Consider the following 22577-nt stretch of genomic DNA (forward strand, 5'->3'; position numbering starts at 1 on the left):
AGTGTGTATGAATGGTGTAAACCCACCTATGTAGGAGCATCTAATGTGTACTGTTCTAATGTGTCAGACTGCACCTCTGACTTTATACGAACTTTGTGTTGGTCTATGGTGCTGTCACTTTCTGCTCAAGATAGCAATCCACCATCATTGCGACTGACCACACCTCGCTGACCAACACGGGGCGCACAAGTAAATTTGCTATTTACACGACGTGGACGCAAAGTGCGAAAATAACTGTGTCAGTCTGAAACTACCCGTGACACTTTACACCGAGTGCCGTATAGAGACCTGTGGTTCAGCATTGTGAGGATAGGATTCAGAAAAATATGAACTATCATAAAAAATGACAAAATATACTAGAAGGGGGTTTTATGCATTATATTTCTCATTACTGTAGTAAAACGCTGCATCAAGGTGGATTTACTAGTGTCAAAAATCTACAGTTTCCATTTTGTATCTCAGTTTCTATTCTATATGGGGGATTTCTACAATAATATTAACAGTGTGGTGCTTCAGGCCTTTGCAGAAGTGTAAAACCTCTATCATTCTTGTACCAAACATTTAGCGGTGGAAATTCACTTTAATCATGATGCAATTTTTATATGAGCAATATAAACTACATCAACACCTGTCCTACAGTTTATTACAATTGTACTAATCTAATTAAAAACACATACATGTAATGTGACATTTTCAGCATTGTCCCATACTCCACTTTGATCTTTTTCTACTGATGAAATCAAGTTGAATGGCATGATGTCTCACAAACACATAAACGGCATAATCACAAAGAATGTTTGTGAAGAATGTTCAACTAAGCAAAGGCACTTCAGCAGTTCTAGATTTCAAATAGTTAAGCTATTAAATGTTCTCTGTAATTCAGCTGTGAATTGTGTATTGGCCACTTTTCTTTCCAAGATAAAGATACAATAGCTGTTTATAGTCTGTGGCTGCAACTCAGGATTATCTTTATTATAGATTAATCCGTTGATTATTTTTGATTCATCATGTAGTCTTCAAAATGTCAGAAAACACTGACAAGTGGGTGTTTGCGAGTTGCCTGTTCTGTCAGAAATGAGAAAGAAGTCCAAAGCCACAAAACTCAAAACTGACATTTAAGATAAGCCTTTATTGATTCCCAGAGGGGAAATTTGGCTGATAGCGCAGCACAGGGAGAGAAATAAGAACAGATAGGAGAGAAAATAAGTATTACATAAGAGGTAGGCCTTAATATAACTCGAATAGGAATAGAAGTAAAAATAGGAACAGTTACAATAGCAATTAAAGACAAACTTACAAGGTAAAATAACAGTGGTGTGATTAATAGCAGAAGAGTCAGCAAGTCCAGTATATGTCACATAAAGTGCTCTTAACTCATTGTAAAACTCGAGACAAACCTGACATGACTACATGTCACACAGAATATCCCTAACACCAACAGTTTCATGGAACTTGAGGTTATAAACCACCTTGTTACTACAGTCTGGTATTCCACAGGCTGGACTTAAAAAATTGGGTGCAGAAACACACAAATTGGGGAGGTCTTAACAACAGTGCACCCAAGGTCACTGGTATGCGATTATGTGACTGCAGTATTGAAGTGTCGCTATGAAGAGAGGTCTCAGCAACCCGACACAGCTCTTGATTTAGCAGTCAATCTCGTCTCCAACCCTCACCTATGGATTTTCTGGTATCAAGAGAGCTGAATACAATCAGAAAGCCAGCAGTGGAAATAAGGTTAGGATGAGTAGACAGTCTCCGTCTGGATGACCGGGTGGGTTGTTCTGACACGGATACCAGTAACAAAAATGCCTCAGGCACTGCCAAAAATGCCAAAATCGGCATCAGGGAGTATACAAGTGTATGTCCCGTCACCCCCCACTCTCTGCTGTGCTCACCTCGGACCTTCCTTGTGGGGAGGATGTACACCAAGTGTCAATGCTCTTTATAGTCTAAATTCACAATAAAAGTCTGATTCTGTGGGAAACACTGAAGCAGCTGTACAAATCTGAATACAATTTAAATAGACCATCAATCCTATATCTACAAACGTTTATTTTTCATGCAAAGATACATGAGGGAGCTGGTGTCATGTCAGAGAAAACCCCCCTATAAGCCCAATGGAAAAGCTTTGCCTCTAGAGCAGGACTAGTTTTCAGTGTACTGGATGATGTGAAATGAAATGGAACACATCCCTCTGTGCTGTCAATACATCAATATCGGCTCCATGGCTTCCATGATGGTTTTAGCCTGTAACAAAAACTATGTCGATGTCAAAAATGTTTAAACCATTTCTGCTATGAAAAACATTTAGTTAGTTTTTTTTTTTTCCTCAGCAGCTGATGGGTTACTTACACATCATCTGCCAAGGCCACAGAGTCAACATTTCACTTTGAAAAGAAAAAGGCATGAACATATTTGTAGGTTTCTTTCATTTCCCTTCAAATCCCACCATGTGGCTTCACAAGATAACAGCTCCCCTGGGTTGTTGGGCTTCATGAGGATTACTGAAGTTATGCTTGATCATAACAGTGAGCCAACAAACCTAAAAAATTCTCGTCTATGTGCAACTGAGATACAAATTATTAATAATCTGTACAAACTGAGTAACACACCAAAACCATTTTAAATGTCTGTGACGGACAGCTGGTGCTTTATCATATAAAAGATGTGGTAGGACACAAAGACTTTAATATATAGTAAGACAAGACCATTTATTATCAAAACACCATTAGACCAAACCTCAAAAACACATAGAAAATGTTGAGATGAAAGCCTCATGACATCCCAGAGAGAAACTTGCCTGCAGGTATTTTTCAGTCTTCACAGAGCTCATTCACACTCACATCTGACCTTTAGATATTCTGAGCTATGGGACACATAATATACATCTGATCACCATCTCTAAAATGCACATTTGTCGGACAGGAAGACTAGATTATTCCACCATTACTCCACGGTTTGTATTATGGGGCAAAATCACACATTATCATTAACAATACAGATCATGGTCCTAGTATGCTTGAATCTAGCCACACTTTTGTTTTTAGTTTGTGCATACTAGATCTTAGGTTTCTGATCTTTGTCCTTCTATCTTTGCTATCTCTGCTACCAAGTCTGATCAAATACTTACATTCATTATATAAAGGCATTCAAGATGCATGCTGATACTTAGTTACTTACTGAGATAATTACTGTAATGTGCATGAGGCCACAGACAGAAGCTACAAAGAGATGAACCAAGCAGGCTCATCCTTTATGTAGGCAACTTTGGGCAAAATTATAAGTGCTTGATTTGTTGCAGCAGAAGTGCAAAAGTGGGAGAATTACTGTATTAATGTGTAATGCGATTCATCTTGAAGCCCTACAGTCACTGCAGGCCTCTGGCAGAGTGACAGCTAGGCTGTGGCAGTGTTGCGAGACAGCGAGTCAACAGATAAGTGATGATTACAAAACAGCTTGTTCATAAGAAAAGTTGCTACTATGCATCACAGCTGCTCTGATTCCATTTAGCCAAAGATCAAAACACTGAAAAACAAAAGAGCGTGTTTCTCTGACAGGAGAAGTGACAGGAAGAAAAATTGGTATGTTAAACTCAACATGCAGCCATCACCCTGCACAACAGACACATTTGTTGTGTTTATCGTGTGAATAATCATGTCCTCCACAAAATGTCCCCTGCAGCACTTATTATGTTAGCAACAACAGTTCATCCCGAGGAAAGTAAATCCCTACCGACACATTCAAGTCTTTGCTCCCACTGGCATAAGTGTGAACCTTAGGCGCTAGATGAAACTGCAATTCCAGATCATTCCACAATGAGCCTTTAGGTCCTCTGTGACATCATAGGTGAGCGGCAGTCTCAAAGATAGGGTCCTGCAGCTGGCAGAGAAATGGCTTCAGCTGAGTGGTAGATGGCCTCTATTTACACACCTGATAAAATCCTACAGCCAAGGGGAGCATAGATTGTCGTAATCCATCCAGGTGAATACGAGTACTATTTTACACAAAGTGCACTCAGCAAGCAATAAAATAGTAGACAGAGGTGTTTAATAAGTTGCATGTGCAAACAAAAAAAAAAACTTGGACATTAAAATTACTCAAAAGCAACATGCTAGTACATGATCAATATATCATCATGTGATCTTCCACCACATTAGAGGGTCTACGCAGGTATTTTATGCGCGTGTCAACCTGCTAAAAATTGCCAATTGACCCAAATCCCAGTTCCCGCAGGCAAGACTTCTCTGATTTTTATCTGAAGCTTTATGTCGTATGTCACTGTAAAAGTCATTGTACAAAACCATCACTGATGACATCATCCATTGCCAATGGCTTACAGAAGACTACCAAACCCTGACCATTTAACTTAAACGTTTCTCAGAAGGCACCCCACCGGAGAGCACAATACTGTAGAGAGCGGCCTCAGAGTTGCCATGAGTAAGAAGTTGTTGTTGCTGTTTGTGACTTGTGTAAGAGAAAAAGCGTTTGCTGCGGCTCAATGCACTAACGTTGCGTGTTCATGTCCCGTTTATTATTTTCTTATTTGAAGCAGCTCAGTTAGGAGGACCCAAGACACTCTGCAAAATATGTGGCAGGCTGCTGTTAGTGTTTGTTTTGTTGCTGTTTCTCCAACCACGCCATTGTTATTCACAATTTCTGAGATAGCATCCTTGATATAGCTATCCAGTCAACATGTTGCTGAGACACAGAGACTTATCGACCTGACATAGGTACGTTTTTTGTTGGTGACAGGGAGATGGTGTTGCTGGGTGAGACAGTTAGAGAACAGTCATAGCGAAATCAGGACACAGTGGTTCATAAACACTTCCTGATTTAAAACTACTATGCTGATAAAATTTAATTATTGATAAGATATAAATGAAAGTTTAATGAGAAAACGTGTCTCCTGAAATTAACTTGATACAGTCAGAAAGCAGACGTCTCATTCTGTTGTTTTAAAGTGATGGAGCAGAGTGATGCTTGTTTTACCATACAGACCACCTATACAGTACAGACACAGACTGCAGAGAGTACTTTAACCTGACAACAGCCGTGTATTGTTATTCATGTAGGTTGCATCACCTCAGATTGAATGTTTTAATCCTCCCTTCTACTTGTCAAGTCTCAGCGTTCATACTGTTCAGTTCCACTGACTGGTCACAACACAGGTGCTACAGCTGGATGCCACGAGCACAAAAAAGATGACAAAAAAGAGAAAAGCAGATGAGGATGAGGTTGAATCGCTGTGTGAATTTAGTTAGTCAGAAATGGAATCACCATTTTTTATGATGATGACAATCAACAACTGTTTCATTTTTCAAACCGGAAAATGTCAAGATTTCTATGGTTTCAGCATCTTTTCTATCATGCAGTATCAGATGTACACTGATCAACACTGCGTAAGGTGTTGAGAATTATGGGTAATTTTCACAATTTTTTGACGGGTTATCAACAAATCAGATATATTAGTGAATAATTAGTTGAAACACAAATTCATAGAATTATCGCTAATGACAATACTTGTTTGCAGGAGCCTATTTTGTGCAAATTTACTTTAAACTGACAACAAGAGGAAGCTGGACCTGCAGATGGCTAAGAAGGTGTAGACAGTATGATGTGTTTGAAACACAGCAGGCTGTCAGTCAGCAACATCATCTAAAGATACTACTCAGTGTTAGAATGAGCTAGAACAGCCAATGCTAAAGCAAACTACACTGCTTTTAAAAGCTTTACATGTTGTTTTTTTGACTTAAAGCTGGGGCCTCATACCAGAGCCAATCGTCCAAAACACATGAACATGTACTAACACCGCCTGCTCCGTAGCTCTCGCTGACCAGCAGAGAGATGTGTGTGTCAGCACAATCATAATGACCGTAAACAACAAACAGCCATTGTTAATGCTCACTGCTGTCAAGCTAGCATGTTGGTATTGCAAAATTTGGCTGGACTTTAGCTCGCAAATAGCTTTAGTGATACATCCACCTGGCCTTGTGGAAGACTTGCAAGAGTGTAAAGGCAGACAGCATGCAAGCAGGTATAGCCTGTCCAATCTCTGTATGGGTTGAATGAGACCATTTGACGGGCTGAATAGAGTCCTGCCATAGCCGCATATAGCCTTTTGGATTTTTTTTCTTTTATTGTGAGGGCATTTGATTCATTGATTTCTGATTGCTTGATTAAGCAATTTTCTACAAATAAAACAAAACACATACCAACCCAAGCTTTAGTTAAGTATGTTTCTTGGGCTTTAAAGATCCACACCATGTGTATGGTGTGAAATGATGACTGTAAATAAAACTGGATCTGTTCATGATGAAGACTCAGGGTGCCTTGCCTCATAGATCAAGATCAAGATTTCTTGGCAAGAGTTCAAGAAACAAAAATCTAATTTGTACTGTTCTGCTCCAGTAAACAATATTCCTTGCTCGCACTGCCACAAGATTATCAATAAGCGCAACTCAGCACAGAGCCAGTGACCAACTCTCAGAAGGATCTGATGTGGTAATATTTCAAGGAAAAGTCAAACCTTTTTTAAATATTAATATGGATTATTCTATGGAAGATGTGTGACACAGAAAGCCCGTGGCAGTATAACCTCAATGTTTCCAATGTAACAAATATCTTACTTCCTCAAAACATGAATCCATTCAAACTATCACTTTTCCGCTACCACCAAAAGGGTTTCTGTAAAGCTGGTGCCTTCTCAGGAGCGTTTACTATCACAGAAATCATAACACAACACAGTGTGCTGATTGTCACTACAGAAGAAAACACATTTTTAATTGGAAATCATATCAGATTGACATTAAACCCAACAGTGAAGGCATTATGAGAGGCAAACTCTTTTCCTGTTAATTTGGATTAATTAACTTTTCAATCTCATATCATGATTTCATACCCGGGGGCAAATTAAAAGCAATATCATAAAAAGGGGAAATGTTTCTAAAACGAACAGAGCTGCGTGCACAGGATCTTTTATATTCAGCTTTCATTAAATGCAGTCATGCAGTGTGTGTTGTTGATTGTGTTCACCTCATAAGAATTTATTTCTTCACTTAGCATTTGGCAATACATCAAGCTCTTATTAGCATTAGCCTGTCCAGCCTGTATGATACAGCATACAGGGTGTTACATAATAAGAATAAAAAAAATAACAGATCATATAATCTAGCATATCGCTTTTACCTTGAACACCCGCCATGAAAATCTGACTCCAAAACATATTCTCCTTTTGAAAATGTATTTATTCTTCTCATCTTCTGTATTGGAATGGCAGCCTGTCAAGAACCCCCCCTGGCTTTAGAATCTACAGGGTTCTTTGTGTGAAATGCATTTTTGCTTTGGCTTTAAATGCATCACAAACAGCACATAGATCACAGCTTGCCCTCAGCAGCTGTGGCATATATGCTTATAGAGTCAAACTTTGGTATATTCCAGAAAGATTCTCATATGTCTTCTGGCAGAATTCACTGTTTTGACTCCTGATTCGCTGCACGCTGTGAGCTGCTGACCAACAAGTCCTCACTGAAAAAAATAAGAAATTCTCAGAGGAAGAGCTCTCGATATACATCAGTGCAGGGTTTGTTCATCCTATCTGTCTATATGTTAATGCAATGTGATGAGTCTCTCCTGCTGACTGTGGCTCTAATGCTCCACAACAGCTGCTGTTTATGCTCCAAAGTGCCTCTCTGTGCTTTTCTATATATCATATGGTATCAAGAAATCTGTGTACTGAAATATGGATCATTTTATCATGTGGATAGATAAAAGGTTGATAAAATGAAATGTAAATAATGAATAGCTATCTGCAGACCGCAGATTTTTTTTCTCTCCAATTAATCAATAGGCCAATAAAATTGTCTAATATCATAGAAACATTTCCAGCGATTTTCTTTGTCAGAGCAACAGTTCAAAACAAAAAACTTGAAGCACTCGTAATGATGTGTTGTAGAGAAAAGCAGCTAGTCCTTACATCTGAAAAGCTGGAAACAGGGTTTTTATCATTAATTAACTGGCAGTAGACCAGCTTGAATGTACCAAGGAGTAAATGTTGATTGCAAAATGCAACGGTTATAATGGCCATGATGTTGTTGCCTTTAAACCTCACTTTCACTGTGTTATTTTGTCAGCCACCAGGCACAAGTGAGAGTGAAGGCTGACTGGTGATCGAGTCCGACCGGCAGCCTACCACATTTCTATCTGCCTTCACGTCTCCATTACAGACTAAATTAATTAATTAACTAAATCAATGAATAAGCTCATGTTTTGTCCTGTGTTGTTGGCAGCTGATTCTCTGAGTATAACAGCAAGTGACCCAGTTGTCTCTGCAACAGCGTCGCAACACTAACACCACTTCAAATCTCTGCGGGGCCTACGTCGTCTGTTTGCACATTAAAACATTTGTACACTACTTTTCCTTTAATTGACTGATAGCCCTGGTCTGCTTTGTCTGGACTGGAGCTGAAATAATTAGTCTAACAGTTTATGCTCGATTAACTAAAACAGTTTTTAGAACAATTTGAGATAGTGCAATAAGAAAGGTGTAGGATATCACATCAGGTGCTTTGCTTGCTGGCATCTGGATGGTAATGACTGACTTGTTCATCTTAGTCCCTCCTGTCAAAATTTAGGGTAAGGGGATGTCAACCAACTACTAAATTGTCCTCACTATCTACAAGGCTGCTGCCTATATACAAGGGTGGATCACCCAGACAAACAAAGGCCTCAAAAACCTCAGGTTTACTGTGCGACCACTGTTTTTAGAGAATCTGATTAAATGTGAGTTGTAAGGAAATTTATTTAGACTTTAGACTTTTATTCATCCCACATCGGGGAAATTCACTTGTCACAGTAGCGGGTAGACAGACATACAGACATAATATAAATACAAGACTTAAAATACAAAAAGATTTAGATAAGAGACTAAAGATAAAATATAGACAGCCAAAGCAGGGTGAGCGATACTCCAATTTCACTGACCTGAGTCTTCTTCAAGCAGTTAGGTTGTTACATTTTAAAGCATACAACTCACTGATCCTGAACACTTATGACGCAATTTTCTTTTTTACCAAACTCCCAAAGGAATCTTGATACTCCACTGTTACAGGTCATATATCCACCGACACACACATAGCTACTGTCCGACCTTGATAAGAGCCGTGTTGTGAACTTTAGCGGCCAAATGAAGCACAGAGTAACCAGAGAATAGCAGCCCTACCACAGAGGAGTCTCCGAGCAGCCCTCACTCACTCGAGTAACAGAGTGACCTGTCTTGCTGCGTGGGGATAGAATAACATTATACTGTGTGTAAGTAAGTGTGTGTGTGTGTGTGTGTGTGTGTGTGTGTGTGTGTGTGTGTGTGTCAGAGGGCCTGAAAGGAACAGAGCTCCCCCACTGGCCCTCCAGCCAAGGCCAGGACCGTATGCTGACCCCGGTCAACACAAAAAGAACAGCTGACGTGGCCCAAGTGTTGACGGAGCACAAGGGACAGGACTCCTTCTCAGCTGCGTGTGTGCGTGCGTACGTGCACGTGCAGAGGAAGTGCTTTTAACTTGAAATACTTGATCCATTTTTGAACCTCAGGGATTGACCATGTCAGAATTCAAACACCGATCTGTGTACTTTGCCACTCAAGTGTTAAAAGGCCATGTTAGGACGGAAAATACAGAGATGCCCTCCCATCCTCTGCTCTGCACTGATTACTATTTATAGCCATGTACAAACGATGACTGAGCAAATATAATAATGATGTCATAGGTTAACAAGGCCTTACAGTACTGCGCTCGGCACCGACCAACAGAACCGGGTCACTTCTGGAGATGCAGCTGTGCATATTATGAGCAGCATGCAGTATTTTCAGCAGGAGCAGCGTAACTGCTGCCGTCTGAACTTGTGCCGGGGCCATCAAACTATCTGTTAAACTGTAGAGTTAATCATTAACCGCCGGACATGCTGCAACTTCATACTCACAGAGGCAGGAGGAGGAGGGAGGGAGTGACGGAAACTATCAGCACCACTCATGCACAGTTAGACTCTTGAAATGTATCAAACGTCAGAGATCTTGACAAACCGTTTCCCCCCTCTGCTATCTCTGGTTATATCGGACCACTGCAGGCAATGTTGCAAATCAATGAGCACGATGGTTTTATGGCAACAGTGGATTTACAGGGTTTTACAGGATTTACAGCTTTTGAGACTTTTTTTTCCCCCACAGACAGTCTGTATTACAAACTCAAAGTGTGGGGTTTGAAAGAAGTGCCCCCCCCCCCAGGATAGGGGGGGGTCTGATTAAGATATACCCAGTTGTTTTATGACAGATGTAGCCTCATCCATAGGGTTTCATATGCCATTTCATTTTTGGAAATGGTAATTGTATTGTGAAAATCTCATATGGTTGCAACCCTAATTCAGAGGAGAGATTAAAGCGATATCATGATATCTCTGCCGTGCTGCTTTCATTTTGACAATTCTTTCTTAAATCGCTCAGTATGTGACAGTGCAATACTGGACCAGTGAAGAAGCACTAGAGCATGTTTCATTCACTGCATGAGCTAGTTTATTTATGTAAGTTTCCCAACTGACTTTTCAAGAAAACTACCATCTCAAATGTTGTGCTAAAAGAGATTAGTGAATACAGTTATTTATAAAATATTATGAATTATGAATATCTTTCTGTATGTTTTGTGAACAAAATATTCAATTTGAAGTCAGCTTGTCCTGTAAAAACAGTTTCATATGATTTCTAATTAGAAGATTAAGAAAAATATGTAGATTGTCCGATTAACTTAACCAGCATGTCTTTGGACTGCGGGAGGAAGTCAGAGAACCCACGCAGACACAGGGAGAACATGCACAGACTCTGCACAGAAATGCCCTCTCCCAGCCCGGTATCCAACCTTGTTGCTGTGCTTACCAAGTCAAGTGAAATCGTATATAGAGCTGAAAAATCAGCATAGGGAGGTGGTGGGTGTGTATGTTTGGGTAAAAACAAACATGACTTTCACCAAGGACAGCACTGTTTGTGGCAGGCGTGAAAACAAAAGTCAGTGGTGAGCTATTTTACCATACTAATGTAGTTTTGGAGCATACAATGTTATTTAAGTTATGTATGTGATGTAACTTAAGTTACATAGGTCACTTACTTGAGGTGACTTTTAAACCTAAAAACCTTACCAAGTAGTTTTGTCACCTAAACCTCACCAAACTGCCACCATATGATGAAGGGCCACTCCATGTTAGTGTGAAAATGGTCACATTGTGTTATGGGTAGAAGGCTGAAAATAACTCATTCCAATCTTCTCAGTGAGCTATAAACTATGGAAAAAACGACATTGAGCGACTGAAAAACGACAAAAAATGATTCATTGTTATAAAAAAGGTATTTTCCCCCCAAAAAACAAAAGAACAATACAAACCAAAATCATAGATGGCACAGGACCGCTTTCTTGTTCACCAACTGGAATGCTGCTCAGCGGCAGAGTGCTCAGGGCTGCCACTGGTGGCAGTCATCTTTGACTTTTTATTGTTTGTATCAACTTGGAAATGACTTGAAAAATGACCCTTTAATGTCAGAATAAATCATGGTTATTTTACCTGACATTTTCAAAGCTTGCAGATTTCCCTACCATTCAGCGGGTTTGTATTTCTAAAAGTCTTCTAATAACAACTTTTACACTTAGATCCATGGCTGAATGTGTCTGAGTTCTGGGCATAAATCATGCAGGACCCAGAAAATCAGTAAACAGTCCTGGGTCGGGGCTAGATATTGGTATTTATTGGAATTAGAGCTGTGTGTGTTCAGTATATAAAATGTCAGGAAACACTGAATAAATTCCTACCAAAATTCACCATCATTGAGTTGTTAACGACATGACCAAGTGCATTAAACTGAGGAGAGTTGATCGACATCAACATAAATCCAAGAAAAGCAGCTCATCGTCTCAGGGAGCAGAGAATATTTAATACATGACATATGATCCTCTATCAATCAACTGTGATACAAAACTGACACACAGACTGATTTTATCCATATATACTGCACAGCTCCTCATGACATGTATGGGCAAAAATTCTAATCACATCACTTTCAAATGCTGAAAACAGGTAATGTGTTTATCAGAAATCAATAAGCACTGCATGCACAGTGACATGTGGCGGATGCTTAAAGCTGCTACTAAGCAGGCTGCCTCCTGTTGTGGATAAAAACATTACACAACAGCAGGCTGAGGAGTCGGATTCAGTGTTCTGTTAGTAGTATGCAGTGAAAAGAGAAGATGACAAGGCCTACATGCACGCGAACCCTAACCCTTTTATTAAACTTAATGTTTCGGCAGCCTTGATGGAACATTTCTCTTTCAGTTCTTAGAGCACAAGAAGGCAGCTGTCCAAAGCAACGACGTCGTTTCAAATTAAAAGCCTGCTACGGTCGTGGGGAAAATAAGTACTATTATTATTATTATTATTATTATTATTATTATTATTATTATTACTGATCATATTGAGGGTGGGATTCAACCAGCCAGCAGAACCAAACACACACACACACACAACACTGATTTCCTCCCTTGTCCAAAAAAAAAACAAAAACCAGTCACACCCACTGTCCCGCACTTTTACCACGACGATACAGTATCTGCTCTCCAGACTATGATACTCATGGTGTTAAACACACTTGCGCTCAGAATGCGCCTAACGGGATCGATATTACGCAATACGCGTGTAAAGCGTGTGCAGCCTGTGTATGAGCCTGAAATAATCCCTGACGGTGGAGAAATGACAAGCATCATTAAAAACCTGCCCCGCGTCAAAGTGGCGGAGAAGTGTGCGCGTGATTCGGCCGTGTGGTTCCACCTGAGCCGCCGGGCAAACACAAACACCCGCCGCCATCCACACCTCTGCGGCCGCGGAGCAAACAGTGACACAGAGGGGAAATATAAACTTTGACAGCGCGCTGTTCCGCCAAACCATGTGGCACAAATAAACAGCCAACTTACTTTTCCTGCATGACGTTCTCCTTGATGGCTCCCAGGGTGGAGTGGTTGCCCTGCTGGAGTCTGCAGGTGGCCAGGTGACGCTGGTGCTGATCTTTCAGGCAGGCGTTTTCCTTGCAAAGATCCGTCACCTGGAGCTCCAGCTCGTCAATCCGGACCCTCTGCTTCTCCAGCAGCCCCTGCTGGGTTTCGATAATCTTATTCAGCTCCTTTAGATACTCCGCAGCCTTGCTGGGGTTCTCGGTCGGGTTCTCCATCTCGTAAAAGCCCCGTTGCCCGTCCATGAAGGCGATATCCACACAAGCAGGGAAAAAAAAACAGCCCTCTCCCTCTCACGCACGCACACGCTCAGTAGTAGTAGCGATGTCAAACCCAGAGACCTTCCTTCGCTCCGACATGACTGCTGTGACGTGCAGTAGTGGCAGCTTGGTTCCGAAGTTGGCCGGGTTTGGAGCTTTGCTGTCCGCTGCCGACGCGTCCACAGGCTCTGCACCGCAACAGCCGAACTAACCTCCAGCCAGCCGCTCCGTTCATGGGAAAAGCGTTTAACTCTTTCGGGGCTGGAGAGTGAGAGCTGCGCGATGTTCCGCCCGCCTCTCTCCAAAGGTTCTCACTGTGTGTAGCGAGAAAAAAAACAAAAACAAACACCGACTTCGTTCAACGCATGCGCGTCCACTCAACAGGTAGGTTCAGTTTCTCTTGCGCCAAATCACGCGCGCACGCTCACCTCGACGCCGGTGTTCCTTCGCGCACGGTGTCCGCGGTGTGTTTGTGCATGCAGGAGGTAGAACTACTTCCTCCCTCCACAGCATGAGAACAGCTGCTCGATCTGACCTGGAGCATAACACCGTTATGTTAAGGATGGGTGGACCATGTTAGTCGTGTCAATACTTGTACGTTATATGCTTTTGAAACTTACTAAAGGTAAGAATCATCAACAACTTTTTTTTTTTTTTAAATATCATTTTATCAGCATTGTTTATGTTAAACTGATTCTGTTGGCGATGGTGCTTTGAGGGGCCTTTCAGGCATGGCTGGACTAAACTCCCTCAAGATGGGCCCAGTTCACTTTATCTTTTCCGACAAAGCAATACAAAAAGACAAAAAGAAATATGTGCTGGGACCCTGTTTCAAATGTTGCTGAGGTTTGGTGCTGTTCTGAGCATTATTTGTGGCTTTTTTTAATGGCGATTTATACTTGGAACCATTTACTGCAGTGTATTGTTGTTGTGTGGTTGTTTCTGAGGATGCTAAAACTACATTAGCTAGCGGTCCGCAAACTTTATCTCTGGAGGGGGGGTCATACTCGGTGTCAAGGTGTGTTAGAACATGGATTACATTTACACCGGAATATCCCTTTAAGACTCATGCTCCTCAATGCTGCTACAATAGAAGATTTGGATGAAAAAAATTGGTATGTTATGATCCGCACCACAACAGACAGATGAGAGAGACATAGGGGATTAGCTGATGGTGTTGCCAAGCAACATTAAGCATCCCTTGAGGCTAATGCTAACTAGCATACATCTGTTGACAGGCGCTTCAGATCTTACCTCCAGTTCTCAAAGAATAGAAAACCATGTTGACTTTATCCACCCACTTGTTCAGACTTGCTTTTGTTTGTTCACACTGCGACACATTGCTACAGCAAGTTGTTGCACCATGCTCATCTCCACTTTGTTTACATCTGCTTCCCCATTAAAAAAATCACATGACAGGGCTCAACTGAGTTCTCCTCAGCCCTGTGGAGCTGCCGTGGTGACAGTTATCTCTGGGATCATCACTATGAGTGACTCCATCCTCTTTACGCATAGTCATGTGACACATCGTTATTATAAACATATTGATGAGTGCAGTTGATATAATGAACACTTACCTTCTTTTCAACACAAATACTCAAGGTCAGCCAGTGAGGGAACGTCCACCGTACAGCCTTCATCATGTCAGCTGAGACTGTTCTTCAGTAAGACCCATATTCCCACATAAAATTACAGTCAGTTAATATAACCACAAACAATTGCAAAACAGGGAATTTGGGGGACCTTGGGCACATTAGACCTTTATTAGAGGTAGGCTACAACCTGCACATTTAGAATATTACTTTTTCTACTTAGACCCTGGGTATTAGAGCAAGAGACCTGATTGGGAGAAAAAGTGGAATTTATGAAATTTAGATGTTTCCAAGTGCCTGACCCATTATCATCCTTTTCTATTCATTTAGGGTAAGTGTTGGGGAGAGGAAAGTAAGCTGTAGCAGCTGTGCCACAGAAAACAACGCTACAACCTTTGTTATGTATGAAGCCTTGTCTCCTCTAAAAGGCTCACTGGTTCAGCTTACAATTGACTGTGTGCATATGCAGCAGCAGTCTTTGCAATTTTTTTTAAAAAACGGACCCTCTGTGCTAATACACTTCACACCTGACCTCTAGTTGGTACATTGCTAGATATGCTGCTTGATGCTGTTGCATTCTCCACATCAGTATAGTCATATCAATGTGCTAAGCTTCACATAAAGCTACTTCAGCTCACTTAAACAGGTCCTCACCATTTGTAAATATAATGACTGAAGCAGTGCCTTGACAATATTTGTTTGTTTGTTCGTATTTGTTCGTTATTTTGCTCATTTCAGTGTAACATTTCCAAACCACTAACACAATACACAAAATTCACCTGCTACACTTAAACAAATTCATATTATAATACACATGTAAAATTTCTGCATTAAGGGCTGCCTAAAGTGGGGCCCACCAGCTGAAGTCGGTTAACATTTGTTATGAGTTGAGTTGTGTACTTTATCCCAAATGTTTCCAACAATGTTCAAAGGCAGAAAAATCCACGTTTACTCATCAGGTCGCCTGTCACCATGACTCTTGGGAGAGAGTTAGAGAGTGAGGAAGTTGGCAAATGAGAGTGAAAGTAATGTGATAAAAAAAACACTTTAACAGTCATGTGGATACATTTTCATTATCAGTTGCAGTTGTTTAACAACCCAAGCTTAGACATAGGTTTGTTGGTCATCCTGGATTGACTGTGTGAAAATGAAACTTGCATATGATTGAGATGACACTTGAGGTTTTTTTTTTAATATATATATATATTTATTCAGAGACAGAGGGAGAAACTGTGTCTTTTCAATCTCAAAGCAGGTTTGTTTGCTCCCTTTCTGGAGATTGGGATGCATTCACATAGTGACATAAACAAGTGCAGAGGCAGACCACATATGAAGCCTGTCATTATCCCCCTGATCACATGCTGGAGCTGCTGCATGGTTCTTTCACACAGTGATTGCCCTCTAGTGGTTTGTTCAGAGCACATACAGTCTGCAGTAATGGATCTGGTGATGTTTGACAACTTTGAATCTTTTTTTCTAGCTCACTATCTGACTTGAGAGGGGTTTCAAGCGACGATACGATGTGAAAACACAGAGTTAATCAAGTCCCATCTGGTAAATTCAGAATACTAACAGCTTCAGGGAGGAGGAAGCTTGCTCATGTACACTGCTCACTGACAGGCACAACACAGCAGGATAAATCCTCATTGCCATCACCTGCCAGCCACTTGGTTGCATTGCACCACATCTCCGAAGAGAGAAAGGGTAGAGATAATGTGTATAATTCACTGAAAAGATTCTACACTCTTTAGCACAGTGAAGAGAGCAGAGGTGAAGTAAATTTCAGAGAGGGGTGCCCCCCACCCTTTAAGAAATGATGTTCAGACACAAAGGGTCGTTCTTTGTCTTCTGATGCAACAGCTCCATCTTGCAGTGATGATGTGGTCAGAGCACAACACACATTAAGTCTTGAGACCCAGAGAGTATTTTCTGGATCTTGGCTGTTCTCCTTTATGTGAGAATTGGAGTTTCATCTCACAGAAGTGTATCAAACGTAGCTACAGTAACAGTGACAGCAGCAGCTGTAATGCTAAATCCCATATGTCCACTGAAATGAAAGAAAGACAGGCTGGAGAGGCTGAGGCTGAGGCTTTCAGACTCCACAGACGTCGATAAAGCAAAAAGCTGCTCTGAGTAGTGAATTGGAAAACATGCATGGGAGTGTTTGTTATTCCTGCAAGCTCACAGCTTGTGATTCAATTTGACTAGTGTGAGATGTTATCTTTCTTCATGGTGGCCTTTCTACTAAAACCTCAGTGGACTTTTTCCTTCTCTCACCATAACAAAAAGGTTGCTGCCAGAGAGGAGGCTGGTTTATGTCCATCATAACTGCGTTCAGAATTTTTGATGGCCTCAGATTAATGTTTCTGACTTAAAGTGGCTATTAAGGATTTAATATCCACCCCATCAGTTGTTTTATCTATGGTGTCTGAAAAAACAACATGGTGTTATGAACCTGAAACCCCTCAAGAAAGTTTGGAGGGATATAGAAATTTTAGAGGTTATTTATTTTTTCGGTCAGTGATGCTGCAGACACATTTGGGTTGAGTCTTAGATGTGGGGATAAAAATATTTTCCTATATTATCACCGTTATCACCACTTGCCTGTCTTCAGTGACTGTAAACCCTTACAAAAATGTACCACGATGATAGCATAAACCAGTTTGGTAGTTCAGTCACTACCATGATGGCAGCATACTAATATCATGGTATACATGGTACTGTACCATGGTTAGTGTTGTTACAGGACCATCATTGTAAATGACCCCTCATATTGTTGTGATGTCCTATAACCTTGTAACTACACTTAAGACAAAATCATAACTAAACATATTCTGAAGTAAATGCTGATTCCACAGTGTAATGGCTGTAGAAAAATGACACCATCCGTATATAACAGAATATATGCAGATTCTTATGGTTGCTTTTTGCTTCTGACAATTAGCAGTAGCAATGTGGCTAACGCTGTCTTTACTAGGAACCCAACAGAATCTTAGTATTTCACAGAAATGGGCATGGTTTTGCAGGATGCAGAAGTACATGCTTCATCAAGCTCCATAACCGTCTCAGCCCACGGTCTGAGTGCACATCGCTTTTCAGTAATTTGTATTTGACCCCATCTATGTGCATGGAAGGTGATTATGCCTTGAAAGACCATTTGGGTGGTGGAAAGGAATGTTTTCTGCTGGAAAAGCTTTCTGAAAGGTATGTCTGCGGGTGATATACTGTAGTAAAAAACTTCTCAGATACCTTAACACTTGCATGTTTAGCTGGCTGGTTGGTAAGTGAATATCTGATTTGTACAGGTGACCAGTGTTATGTTTTATGTTTTTTTTCTATTGGACTTTGCAAAGGTACTGATATCAGGTATTAAAAGAAAATTTCCACTTTAGTAGTCACATTTTGGTTTGGTTGAGGCAATAAAACTATTAGGTTAGATGTAGGTAGTAAAAATGCTCATGTTTTGTATGTGATCATGGTCTGGAAATGTATAAATTAATAAATCAGCATTCACTTTTGGTTTCACACATGAGAAGCAATGATCACCAAAAAAAGAAATTCTCAAGCAAACGTTAGTGTAGTATAAAATAACCATAGTAAGTAGAGAGTGGTCAGTATAAAACAATCACAGTTAGTAGATATAATAACTGTTATAATGCTAAAAGTAAGAAATTAAGGATAAAAAGTGTGAAAGAGTTGCTGAAACATACTACTGGGCACCAGCTGACTGAAAAGTGCATCTGCTGATTAAAGCTGCTATATATAGTCTGATGATGTGAAGTGTGAAAATGTAACTACAAATCTAAGAATTAAATCATATAACCAAACACTTTCATCATGTTTAAAAATGCAGTGCCAAGAGTGATCAGATATAATGGGATATATCAAGGAGGGGACTGAGTTATCAAGAAGACTGAAGGCCTGAAGGCCAGAGTTTCTAAGAGCCAGAGGGAAAGTACCCATTTAAAAAAAACAAAGCAAGGCTGCTCTTCGCCTTGCTTTGTTTTTTTTTCACATCACATGCAGTTCTGCACATACGCCAATCTTCATGCAGGTTCAGAAGGTAGAACAGGGATTTTTCCATAGAGAAATACAGGGATTTTCCATAGAGAAATAGCAGCGTCAGCAGAAATAAATAAGAATAGGGACTGGTTGAGGCCATGATGTGTGAATGGATACTCCCAGTTTTCTGTGTTTAAAAGAGGTTGCTTTAAAACCTTGGGTCAGTTTTTTTTTTTTTTCATGGATTTTGTCTGTGTCTGATATCACTCTTTTTTTTGGCAAGTAAAGTTGTACTGCACTCAGCCTTGAAGACTACTGGTGACTTTTTTGATATTGAACATTTTTTTGGACCAACTGAGAAAAGAGAAGTCGATTTACAACATTAGCTCTGACAATCAACTGCTGGTCAGCTCTCGCAAAAAAAAGCTAATTTTACAACCTGTTATGTGCTGACTAGGGGATGCAGTCCACCACGCTCTTTTCTCAAACACTGACACAATGACAAAACAAAGTGTCGAGAATCCCAAGATGTGCTCTTCAGTCAGACCTCCTTCATCTGACATGTCTGACAATCTTGCCAAGGAGCTGACACAGTGCACCAGAGCTCATGGAGTCAGTGGAGCACAAACCAAAAAGTAAAGCTCCTCTTGTTTTTCACATCATTTGGGATTTTTAATTTCTTTATAAGCTTAGATACCAGATGTCACTGGACCTTTCTCAATTTACATTCTTGTCTGTTCTTGTGTCCTCATGGAACATCATCTTTTGTGGCCCAAGGACTGTCCCAGTCCACAAGTTGCACTTGCTGTACTGCAGTGAAAAATTCCCTTGTGGTGTTTTCCCCATAGACTGCTATTATAAAAGAGACTTCTGTAAAACTAAAGACAGGACACCAAGAACTGCAAATAAGGTCAATCAACTCTTTCTACTGTTAATTTGTTAGCCATGGAGGTTTTATATTTGTAAAATGTTCAGTAAGCTGGTATAAGAGATTTAAAATCACAATGTAAGTCTATGGGGCGGGAACTCACAGTTCGGGCCAGTGGGGGAATCTTTACTGCGCATATTCATGACCCACGTAACCAGAAAGCAAAGCGGAAGCCAGAAAACTTTTTTAGCTTATGCTCTAGATGAGCAATTTTCCCATCTGGTACCTAATTCTTCTATATAAATCAATTGTATAAACTTGACAGTGCAAATGTCCCAGAATTAATTTCAGCATTTAAGCGAGAGGTGGAAAGCTGCAGAGCATGAGGCCAACAACAAGATGTTTTTAACAGTTTTCATATGTAAATTTCATTTATTTTGTTAGATATCAACTGTGTAAATATTAAATAAAATATAAAAGTTACAAGTAATTAAAGCTGTAAAAGTAGACCATTTACCTCAAAAATCTAGTGGAGTGTTTAGCATTAGTTGCATAAAATGGTAATGGTCATTTAAAATACTTAGTACCTAAGTACCTTAAATGTTTAAGTAAATACAGTGCTAGAGGTAATGTGCTAAGTTACATTCCAACTATGTTTACTATTATCAAATACAATCCGTATTAGTCTTACTTATTTGTGTTTACTGTGTTTGTTTATGAATATTTCACCTAGATTTTGAGTGCTGCTGGCTGCCACTGGTGGTGATATTATGAAATACTGGTCAGAACGCATCCTCTCAAGTCTGTTCTTTGCATTCTTGGTTTTGATAAAGTCCCCTTCTATGCCGTTGGTCTTGCCCTCTTGATTGTCCACCTGAGTTCTCCTGTCATACCTCTGCTCTGCCCCCAGGCCAATTACCTGAGGTTCCCTCTGCTTCATTATACTTCATCTCCATCATCTCCTCCATCTATTTTATTCATTCAGTGGATCTTCTTGAAGCAAATCTCAGAATGATGTATATATGATAATATATAAAATTAGGATGCAAATTCGGATAAGACATAAGAGATGGAGAGCAGAATTTGATGGACAACATCATTTTGATGGCATGACACACTATTAATTTTTAGTAATTTTCAAAGACCCTCATTTCACAATCCCCCACATTGACTGTAACAAGTCTGAAAATTGCAAAAGACCCTCCCAGTGCTGTTTCATCCATTCTGGGCAAGAGGACATGTTCCCTCTGTAGCTATAAGGGGCTCACTCGAACACAAACAACACTGATACTTTCAGGTGATCACATACTAATGAAAACATCATTATGAATATTACATTCAATTTCTTTCCTAAATCCCCACGAATCCTACACTGTGGACCAATAAAATAAAATATTTTAAGATTATAACTGTGTTATAATAAAAAGATCAAATCTCTCTTGAAGGACAGTGAAATGTTTAGGGCATCAAAGTGTCCAGAAACACTTCTGTCTGCCCAAAACAGAGCTATTTTCAGAAAATAAATAGATAAATAAATCAGATCAACTGTATACTTAGTTTGCATTGCAATCCAACTATTTGAACAGGACCACAAGGTGTGAAATGGTTTGTTTGGTTTGAAGTTCTATGATGTTCTTAAGAATGTTTATAGGGACCAGTTAATTCATGAACTGGCTTGAACATATCTGCATGACAGTAGTCAGATGTCTGTTGGCTGTATTCTTTGAACTGCATTTACATGCAACTTTTCACAGAGAATGATGTGAGCTGATGTAAAGTGTTTGATCAGTCAGCCTTTGTCAGCACTGAGTTCTTTGATGACAGCTTGAGGCTGGGCTCTTGTGTGTATTATGTGTTTTTAATAGTTTGTGGATTACAATGGAGTGTCTACTGTGAAGTCTACTGGAGTGCAAACGTATCATACAAGTACTTGTAAGTATGATACATTTTATGTTAATTTGTACTTTTCAATTTGTTAAAAATAAAAGACATAAAAAGATATCCACTTTTATCCTTTATGTTCCCTACAGCCAAAAGCAACAATTGTCAGGTTGGGGTTTAAAGGGGAAGACTATGGAAAGGAGGTGGACCCAAATGCAGATAATCAGAGGACAAGAGGCAGTATAAAGGGGAACGAAAGGTGAGCTTTAATAAATTAAAGCTGAATACAAAAAAATCAAAAACAGACAAAACGGGACGAAAGGCAAAGTAGCAACAAAAAACAGCAAGACAAAGTGCAACCCAAAAAGGCAAAGCACAAATCAAAGCCAAAGTTCAAATCAAAATGCAAAATGCAAAAATCCAAAAACACATACCAAAGGGAACTGGGAACTGGGAACAGACAGGAACAGAGACAGGAGCAGAGATAGGAGCAGGCACATGAGCAGGAGCGGACGGGCTGACAAATAAAATGACCGGACAAGGAGTGAAGGGAATATACAGACTAAATACACAGACACTGATGAACAGACAAGGAACAGGTGAGGAAAGAGGAGGGAGGAGGCCAGGTGTAATAACGAAGGGGAGAAGCATATGAGAAAACATGAAGGGAACAATACAACAGACAGAGAGAGCCAGAGAGGAGAACATAGGAGAAACTTACGGGACACAGAGGGTCATGGAAAATCAAAACAAAGACACAAGACATGATACTAAGACATAAATACATAATCAGAACAAAACAAAGACATGACTCTAGAGTCACAACAACAGTATCTCAGCTGCTGTTGTTCAAATGTTCATATATAGTAGAAACATAATGGACAGTTGTTAATATGCAGTCCATTGGTACAGTCCATCATCTCTCTCACATCTCCCATTACCT

The 22577-nt window shown here is 40.2% G+C and overlaps 1 protein-coding gene across 6 annotated transcripts in view; it reads right to left on the bottom strand.

Annotated features, from left to right (window-relative positions):
- iqsec1b (IQ motif and Sec7 domain ArfGEF 1b) overlaps positions 1-13598 on the bottom strand; it is a 209329-nt gene extending 195731 nt beyond the window's left edge. For all 6 annotated transcript variants that reach the window (XM_037101008.1, XM_037101007.1, XM_037101005.1 and 3 more), the window contains exon 1: positions 12996-13598. In XM_037101008.1, coding sequence (XP_036956903.1) covers positions 12996-13276 — 281 coding nt within the window. In that variant the 5' untranslated portion in view covers positions 13277-13598. The remainder of the gene's footprint in view (positions 1-12995) is intronic.
- Between the last annotated feature and the right edge of the window lie 8979 nt (positions 13599-22577).

Source organism: Acanthopagrus latus, chromosome 6 (assembly GCF_904848185.1).
Source record: "Acanthopagrus latus isolate v.2019 chromosome 6, fAcaLat1.1, whole genome shotgun sequence".
Taxonomy (NCBI): Eukaryota; Metazoa; Chordata; class Actinopteri; order Spariformes; family Sparidae; genus Acanthopagrus; species Acanthopagrus latus.